General features: G+C 33.7%; 1 protein-coding gene across 7 annotated transcripts in view; it reads left to right on the top strand.

The window, feature by feature from the left end:
• Positions 1-9,980, top strand: part of LOC143059765 (twitchin-like) — an 83,108-nt gene that overhangs the window by 383 nt on the left and 72,745 nt on the right. For 6 of the 7 annotated variants that reach the window (XM_076233325.1, XM_076233329.1, XM_076233324.1 and 3 more), the window contains exons 2-13: positions 496-636; positions 1,403-1,578; positions 2,331-2,402; positions 2,817-3,119; positions 3,412-3,462; positions 3,785-4,087; positions 4,635-4,940; positions 6,116-6,433; positions 7,259-7,549; positions 8,036-8,326; positions 8,754-9,056; positions 9,655-9,954. In XM_076233325.1, the coding sequence (XP_076089440.1) occupies positions 608-636; positions 1,403-1,578; positions 2,331-2,402; positions 2,817-3,119; positions 3,412-3,462; positions 3,785-4,087; positions 4,635-4,940; positions 6,116-6,433; positions 7,259-7,549; positions 8,036-8,326; positions 8,754-9,056; positions 9,655-9,954 (2,743 nt within the window). In that variant the 5' untranslated portion in view covers positions 496-607. The remainder of the gene's footprint in view (positions 1-495; positions 637-1,402; positions 1,579-2,330; positions 2,403-2,816; positions 3,120-3,411; positions 3,463-3,784; positions 4,088-4,634; positions 4,941-6,115; positions 6,434-7,258; positions 7,550-8,035; positions 8,327-8,753; positions 9,057-9,654; positions 9,955-9,980) is intronic. The other variant, XM_076233327.1, reaches the window with a different exon arrangement.

Genomic DNA, 9,980 nt, shown 5'->3' with positions numbered 1-9,980 from the left:
ATTTAAAAACATTGTAAGGTTCCTTTACCCTTTAAAAAACTGAGGTCTGGCTGTGTAATACTGGTTTCAATACCTGCAAATTCTATAAAATGATCTCACACGTTAGACCCAAGTTTTGACCTAAAGTGTTAAACAAATTCTTTGAATTCAGAAATGTTTGCCATGTTTGTTTTTTTGTTGATGCAAAAGTTCAAATTAAATAATTTGTGCATGAATAAGAAAATCACATATTAAGTTTTAATTTGAGCATTATTTTATACAATATTTTATGTTGAAAAGGCAACAATTAAACTTTCAATTTTGTTCAACAGTTGCAACAATAAATGCATGCTCCAATTGGAAATTAAGGTAATATGCTCATTGCTGCTGAAATGTAAGATTTATTGCTTATAGTTTTTCAAAAAGGTAAACATAGTACATGTACTCGTATATATACCACATCTTCTTATACTTACTTATATTGACACATTTTTATCGTTTTACTTTTGTTTTTAGATTCACACAGAAAGACTTTGATGCTAAATATGGCTACCTACCAACATTTATAAAGAAAATAGAAGATACTTCCATTCCTACAGGAAAAGATGGAAAGTTTGAATGCAGAGTGATGGGAATTCCAGAACCAACTGTCACATGGTAAGATTGGAATTATGGGATTAGTTATCGACTGTTCATCTATCATCTTTTCTTGTTTCTTTGTAGCAAGTACTAGGGGTTGTGATCCCATCCATATAAAACCAAAGACTTGAAAATTGGTATTTGCTGTTTTTTCAGTAAGCATGCAGCATTTAGGAGTAACTGAAAAGATTGAGGAAACTTTTAAACTTAATGTTGATTTTGAAACAGCCAAGTTCCACTTTTCAGAGATAAGTAATCATTGGGAAAAAAAACCTTTTTTTAAATGAAGAATTGTCAAAAAATGTACTTTGATAGATTGTTGATTCTTAAAGTCACTTTTGTCAGTGGCCAGTATTTATTGGTAGAAGAAGATAGTACCAAAAGAGAACTGTCGACCTTCAGGAGGGAAAGTGTTACTTCTTTTCTTCTTTTTAGTTAAGATTAGAGTCAAATGCACTTTGATACCATTAGATCAGAGTTCGCGAAATCTTTTTTTCCTTGGTGGTCCTTGCAGAAATCTGTTGGTCCTCACTATTAATTCTATTGAAAAATACTAAAATTGTGTCAGTCCTATGCCAAACTATGGAGGACTGCCACTTTTTGCGAACTCTGATTAGATTAGAACTCACAGCCTCATTGTTGAAAGTTGATATCAAGGAAATCCATGGAATCCACAGTATTGATAATAACAAATGGATAGTACCAAGTATTATTGTGGTGATCTTCTCATTGTCTTTTAATTTTCAGTGAATATAGTTGATGAATTTTAATTATCTCATTTTAGGAAGAAAGACGGCAGAAATCTGACAAATGATGGTCATTACTTAATATCACAAGACGGTGGTAACTGTTATCTGACCATCAGAGGTGCTAAAGATCGTGATCAGGGGCTTTATACATGTATTGTTGCCAATGCTGCTGGAGAAAACACATGCACAGCTTACATGAAACTGACTGAAGGTAAATATAACAGTAAATAAACTCATTGTAGATGCTAGGATTAAATTTTGTATTTATGCCAGATGCGTGATATTTTTGATGAAATATATTTTCAGTAAGATCTAAAATTTGTCAACAACTGAAGTTTGCAGCATTCTCATTAGCTATGAGCCTTCATTTGAATACTAAAAAAACATTCCATGGTGTTGAGATGGAAATATAAATAAACAGGACCAAAGATATTGAAATGGTTTACATTAAATATTTGTTGCATGAGTTTTTATTGAATTGAAAAACATTTAAGAGTTTGGAATTAGCAGTTGGCCACAGGTCTATGGGTTTCTTTAAAAACTTGATATTGCATTGCATAGCTGTGAAAATTGGTTGCTTATATAGGGAATCACTGAAGTATGACTTGAGTGGGTCAGTGGACCACTTTATCAAAAGATCTGGATCTGTCACTGCATTGATAAGCCTCTGGCCTTTGTTAGTCTTGTATTATTTAACTTTTAGTTTCTTGTGTACAATTTGGAGTTTAGTATGGTGTTCATTATCACTGAACCAGTATATATTTGTTTAGGGGCCAGCTGAAGGACGCCTCTGGGTGCGAGAATTTCTTGTTGCATTGAAGACCTGTTGGTGACCTTCTGCTGTTGTCTGCTCTATGGTCGGGTTGTTGTCTCTTTGGCACATTCCCCATTTCCATTCTCAATTTTATTCATAATAAAAATAAACTTATGAAACATGGCTTTATGTGATATTCAACTTTTCAGCTTTGAAACCAGGAGAACATTTTGACAGGGAGTCATCTCTTGCACCACTTATAAGAAAAGGAACAGGAGAAGGTTAGTCTATTTATAAAAATTGAATTTTGGATAGTCTCTCTTTTAAAAAAAAAGGTATTTAGCAAACTATGTATATGCAGACAATGAATAAGAGAGATTATTCCTGTTTTAATAGAAAATAAGGCAATTATTACAAAATGTTAAAAAGTTATGGGGTTTTATTCATTAAAAAAGTAGGATTTGCAGTTTTTGGACAATACTTTAAAAGTTGTTTGAAATGTTTTTCATGAAACTTTGTTGTCTGGTTTATAGAAATTAGAATAACCTCCATTTAGTTTTTAATAAATTTCTGATCTGAATTTGAGAAGTTATGAAGTTGTCTAAATAACTGGTTTTTTTTTCCATATTGGACTTAATAGCCATAAGGTGTATTCACCATATTGCTTTTTGTACAAATGTACATTTTATTTGTAGTTCCTACAATGCCATATGAAAAACCAACCATCAGTGATATAAGACCAGAATCCACCAGGTTGACATGGCAACCAGTATTGACGTCTGCTCTCTCACCTGACAGCAAAAATATCAAATACCTCATTGAAGGGAGAGAACTTCCTGATGCTGACTGGAGAAAACTGGCATCTGGTATCCATGGAAACACTCATCTGCTGAGAAACCTCAGACCACAGAGAGACTATGATTTCCGAGTGAGAGCAGAGAACCAGTTTGGGGTCAGTGATGCCACAACACCTGCCATGTTAGAAAGACCAAGAACAGGTATAAACGACACTATGCTTTCTTTTACAATTTTCAATGCACATGGCAGGTGCACTGAACTCCAAATTTGATTCACTAGGGTTTTCAGTTATTCTACCCAAAGTCAATGGTTCTGTTTTGGAATTCAAATAGTTTCTGTAGGCTCTCAGACTTTATCCACCAAGAAAAAATGACTGCCACAAAATAGAACAATTGCTTTGAAAGTGGCAGTAAACACCAATCAAACAATATATAATTGTAAAATAAAAATGATGCTGCCACTGCTATCATAAGTTTCATATTTCTCTTTCAGAAGTTGATGACTTTGCTGACAGCATGAAATCAAAAGTACCCCAGTTTAGGAGTAAGTAACATTTAAATCTTTCTACAAACTGAAAGATAGATTTAGTTTTTTTTACTTTCTCTTTTTTTATAACTTTTATAAATTTATATCAATAAAATAGAAGATGGGTAAAAATAAAATAGACAGGATGTAACAACACAATACAAAATGCAGTATTACCATGTTTGGTTAAAATAACTATGGATTAGATGTTTGGTCTCTATATGAACTACTCAGTGATATGGCTCTATGAATAGATGTTGTCACTTGATGAAATAGCAAGCTTTTCATTAAATCAACAATTTGTTTTTAACTCATAACTGTATTCATTTTTTATAAATAGGACCACCAGAACTTCCAAAATCAAAACCATTGATAGCCGACTTTGGAACAGATTCAGTCAAGTTGGCATGGCAACCAGCTTACGTACCACCTGCAGTGAAGACTGCACCCCCAGTGTCATACCGTTTGGAAGCCCAAGAATTACCAGCAACTGATTGGCTGCCTCTGAGTAGCAGACTAACAGACACAAGTCATTATTTATCAGACCTCCTTTCAGACAGGGACTACAATATCAGGGTCCGTGCTGAGAATAAATATGGTCTCAGTGAACCCACAGACTCTATTTGGATTCCAAGGGCAAAAGGTACACTATGATACTGTGATCAAATACTGCTATAACATCAATTTTTCTGCTACAGTAAAATTAATGTTGTGTTTGATCTAGATTTAAATGAAAAAAAAACAGGTGATAGTTGGAAAATTTAAGAACCAGTAGAATCTTTACCTATACAAATTAAACAGGTTTTCATTTCTTAAAGTCCATAAAAAAAAATTCATTGAAGCAAGGCCAAATTGAAAGATGCAGTGAGATAGGATTTTTTTATAATTAGTCATGTTAGTTGAAAGACAGTTATTCACTTGATTGTCAAATTTTAAAAGAAAACATATATTTATAGACATGATGGAGAAATTAGTATGTAAATATGATGGACTTTGGGATTTGGCATAAATTTGTATTTTGCTCCCAAATGAGTATAACAAGATGCTTCATACAAGCTCATGAATAAATAGTTATACAACTATCTATAAACAATTTCATGCTCACAAAATTTAATAAAAATTTATTGAAACATACAAAAATTTAGATATGTCATTATGTCATTATTTCATTGTGCAATTATTGATTCCAGCTTTCCCAGGTGTCCCCATTTCAAGACCAGAGATAACAGAAATTGAACCACACATGGTCAAATTAAGATGGGAACGAGTCGATGTGCCATCATTCTCAGCCAATGACAAAGAACTTATGTACATGATAGAAATGCAAGCGCCACCTGTCAGAGACTGGTCCACTGTTGCCAGGGACATACCAGGCACAGTCTATGTTGTGTCAGACTTGGAACCAGGACAGGACTATAAATTTAGGGTCCGGGCCCGTACTCCGTTGGGTAAGATGTCTGAGCCTTCACCAGTGACATCAGTTTATAGAACTGTTGGTAAGTTAACAGTGGAAAATGTTAATTTTTATGCCCCACCTACGATAGTAGAGGGGCATTATGTTTTCTGGTCTGTGCGTCCTTCCGTCCTTTTGTCTGTCCGTCCGTTCGTCCCACTTCAGGTTAAAGTTTTTGGTCAAGGTAGTTATTGATGAAGCTGAAGTCCAATCAACTTGAAACTTAGTACACATGTTCCTTATGATATGATCTTTCTTATTTTAAAACAAAATTAGACTTTGGACACCATTTTCATGCTCTACTGAACATAGAAAATAAAAGTGTGATTTTCAGGTTAAAGTTTTTGGTCAAGGTAGTTTTTGATGAAGCTGAAGTCCAATCAACTTGAAACTTAGTACACATGTTTCCTATGATATGATCTTTCATATTTTAAAACAAAATTAGACTTTTGACCCCATTTTCATGGTCCACTGAACATAGAAATTAAAAGAGTGAGTTTCAGGTTAAAGTTTTAGGTCAAGGTAGTTTTTGATGAAGTTTAAGTCCAATCAACTTGAAACTTAGTACACATGTTCCTTATTAATTGATCTTTTTACTTTTAAGGCCAAATTATATTTTTTACCCAATTTCACGGTCCATTGAACATGGAAAATGATAATGCAAGTGGGGCATTTGTGTACTTTGGACACATTCTTGTTTGTGACTGGATTCATTATTATTCATTGCAATTGGTTAACAATTTTCATGGATTTCATTGTTGCAGGTGAACCTCAAATTTAAATGTTCAATGAATTACAATTTTTCTGTAGGATTTGTACGCGAAGTGGCAAACTATGCAATCTAATATTTACAAAAATGCAAGTTTTCCTCAATCCACAAAAATTGGTGTCCAAGAAAATAAATAGATCCACAGTAATCAAATCACAAAAAAATAGGTGTTAGATTTATCTAGTTATCATACCACATCTTCTTTTTTATATGGCAGTAACTTTTAAAAAATGTGTTACCTTTCTCAACAATAGTTTCTAGGTTGAGAAGAACAGACAAATTTATGTAAAAATTTACTCCAACTGGATATATGAAAAAAAGGTCCACACAAAAATCTTAGGATGAGCATTTAAGTTATACTATAGTATTTATGATAACAATTACTTATCTTGTTAGATTTTTTGTGATGTTGATCGGTAAAATTTATACCATGCATAATTATATTTCAGCAACTTCAAGGGCACCAATTGACTCATTCGAACTTGAAGACCAGGATGTTGACTTTGACGGAATACGTTTAAAATGGAATAGAGTAGAAATACCTTCCTACGGTGCTGATGAACAACCTCTACTCTATATGATTGAGATGAACGAACCACCATTGGACGAGTGGCGTCCAATCGTAAGTGGTCTTCCAACTACCAGATACAGAGTGACAGACCTTGTACCAGATAGGGACTATCATTTCAGGGTCCGAGCTCTCAGCTCTTATGGAGTTAGTCCACCATCATACACATTACCAGTTTCTTATCGTAGACCTCTACCAGGTAAATTAATTTGTGAGACATATCTTCTATAACTTTAAATTTTTTATTGTTTTTCATTTGCATTCAATTTTTTTGATATTATTGAAAGCTCACTATAGAAAAGGGTGTTTGTTATAGTATTGATTTTTTTTTATTTCTTTCCTTTCTTTATTGCTAGAAGAAATTATGTTATTTAAAAAATATAAAATATTATATTTGTATTTAAAAAAAAACAACATCTTTCTGTGAAATATTACTTTAATTTCAACCCAATTTACAGCTTTGTGTAAATGTTGATTTTTATGCCCCACCTACGATAGTAGAGGGGCATTATGTTTTCTGGTCTGTACCTCCGTTCGTCCCTCCGTTCGTTTGTCCGTCCTTCCGTCCCACTTCAGGTTGAAGTTTTTGGTCAAGGTAGTTTTTGATGAAGTTGAAGTCCAATCAACTTGAAACTTAGTACACATGTTTCTCATGATATGATCTTTCTTATTTTAATGCCAAATTATAGTTTTGACCCCAATTTCATGGTCCACTGAACATAATAAATGATAGTGCAAAGTTCAGGTTAAAGTTTTGGTTAAAGTTTTTGATCAAGGTAGTTTTTGATTCACTTTAACTTGAAACTTAGTACACATGTTCCCTATGATATTATCTTTCTAATTTTAATTCCATTAAAGTTTTGAGCCCAATTTCACGGTTCACTGAACATGGAAAATTATAGTGCGAGTAGGGCATCCGTGTACTATGCACACATTCTTGTTAATTTATTGCAAATTCCCTTCTTTTATTACTATCCTGATTAATATTTTGTCCCTGACTAAGAAATGTTTTTTTTCCCCATAGGTCCAAGCCGTGTTTTGTCAGAATATCCACAGATTGTGTATGATGAAAGTGATGCACTGCAGTTGGCATGGCAACCACCAAAGATCAGTAGTCATGAGCCGATCAGATACAGAGTTGAACTTCAGGCTCCACCTAGTTTGGCATGGAAACCATTGGCTACTGGTATTCCTGATACAAGATATCCAATCAGAGGACTTGGACCAAGCAGGGACTACATGTTCAGAGTTGTTCCAGAAACTCGAGCAGGAACCTTGGAACCCTTGCCTCCAGTGTCTCTCACCTCCCTGCCAGGTATGTAGAATATATTCAGTAGAAAATGAGTTAGATTAACTTTTGAATACAAGACTTCAAGGATGATTCTTCAATATATAAAGGAATATAAAGGTCTCAATGTTGGTTTTACTTCCTGTGGCACTGTTCTACTTTTCTGTGTTGTGAGCATGTACTTTTATCCTTGACAAAATTCTCTACTGTGCCTGTCATATAAAGTTTTCCATGTTTGATGGCAAAATAACAAATACTTATATGAAATTGGTATTTTTCCATACAGTACATTGTCCTTTTTGTGTATCCTTTAAACTAAAAATGTAGAATCTTTTATGATCAAGAAACAAGTTCCACATATTTTTTATAAGAAATCTGAAATTATTTATATAACTAGTGCTATAGTTTAAAAAAAATAAAAAAAATATTGTGTTTATCTGAAGTATTGAACATTATCTTTATGCATGATCTGTTTTAAAATCCTTTATGATGAGTTGCCTCCCATCCTTTCAGCTCCTAGAACTTTCCTTCCCAGTCAACCAGAAATCCTTGATTATAAACCAGACTCTTTCATGTTGTCATGGAGACGACCTTATGTTGACACACACTTACCTGTTATGTACCGTATTGAAATGCAAGAACCTCCCAGTTTGGATTGGCGCCCTGTGGTGTCAGATGTTGCAGATACTAGATATCATGTGACAGGGTTACAACCAAGCAGAGATTATAGTTTCAGAATTGTTCCTTACTCAGGTTCTGATTACTGGGAACCACTGCCACCTGTTACACTTACCTCTATGCCAGGTAAGATCCCTGTCTATAGTGGACAGAAACTTCTCCTAGCAGAGGTTTTTCATATGCACTTTGAAAATGAAAAATGAAAGGACTAAATTGTCAGAAATTTAACATTTACAAATTGATTTTCTTATATTTTTTTCAGGAATAGAATATTAAGAATAGACAAATTTAGACAGACATCAGATGTATTTATATACTAAGACAAAATTATTTCAGCAAAATAAATTTTTAATGGTTATGGTATCAACTTACCTTTTGAAAAGTAGACTGTAAAGTTTACCCTCTGAAATCAAGTTTAAAGAACTTTTAAATTGAAATTGCGGTTTTACAAATTGAAACTGTGATTACTTAGTCTTATTAAGATATACAATGTAACAAAAGAAATATGTAAGACCAACACATTTATATTATTTATATAATTTATATCTTGCAGTAAAACCAAGGTTCAGATCACATGAACCAACCATTACTCCCTTCGGAGATGACTCAATCAAGTTGTCATGGAAACCAGCAGATATCCCAATGTACCAAAGGACGCCAGTACCAATACGTTACATCGTTGACATGAGGACACTCCCAAGCTACGACTGGACCCCACTTACACGTAACATCTTGGACACATCGTACATTGTGAAGGGGCTGAGTCCACTGAAAGAGTACCAGTTTCGTGTTAGACCTCAGACCGACTATGGCATTGGGGAACCTACCATGCCTGTTACATTTTATAGGAAACCTGGTAAAGAAATTACAATCTGAAACAGTAAAAGTTTAAACAAACTGAGGAATAGGGAAAAATTGTATTGTATCTTAAGATTTGCAAGGGTAAATTGTAGATTTTAATATGACAAACTGGAATAATTTAAGCATACTAAGGAATGCGGAATAATTATATTGTATATGATATTGCATGCCATCACAATTTTTGAATGAATTTGAAATAAAATCTTTCATTTTTTTCATTTGGAAGTCAATTACCTGAAAGAAAAATATCTATATTTAAGCATTTATGTATACCAAGTTTAATCATAAGAATTACATGGCTAGAACAAATCTCACCACAGTTTTAGAAAAGTATTAGGCATTAACAAACTGTAACAGTATGACCTTGAAAGTTTGTTCTTGTAATAATAATAAACTTGTGCTTATTGTAGATTCTTCATTCTTCTTATTATCAGTGATTTTATCGTAAGAAAAATCAATGGTTTAAACCATCTTAAATTTAGATTTTAGATTATTTGTGAAATTTTCAAAATAACACATATAAAAGGTCTTAAAATGACTTGCTAACACAAAGTGTCTATGATTTTGATAAACTAATTCTTCATGCTTTACAGTGCCAATGCTTAGACGTGAGCCAATTATTTCGAATATCTATGGTGATTCTGTTTTGTTGTCATGGCAACCTGCAGAGATTCAAGGTGACTTCAAATTTCCACCAAAGGTGACTTACAGCATAGAGCTGCAAGACAGGCCAGGAGTTGGTCCATGGACTGCATTTTTGACTGGTATCACTGGAACAAATTACCAAGTGACTGGACTAAGACCTGATAGGGAGTACTTTTTCAGGGTCAGAGGTCACGTTGGTGATATTTTCGGTGAACCATCAGCACCCGTGTACTTGACACACAGAGCTGGTAATTATTAGAATTTTCATATGTAA

Source organism: Mytilus galloprovincialis, chromosome 14, assembly GCF_965363235.1.
Source record: "Mytilus galloprovincialis chromosome 14, xbMytGall1.hap1.1, whole genome shotgun sequence".
Lineage (NCBI taxonomy): Eukaryota > Metazoa > Mollusca > Bivalvia > Mytilida > Mytilidae > Mytilus > Mytilus galloprovincialis.
Note: the sequence above shows the minus strand (reverse complement) of the source record. Positions and strands in the feature narration are given on the sequence as shown.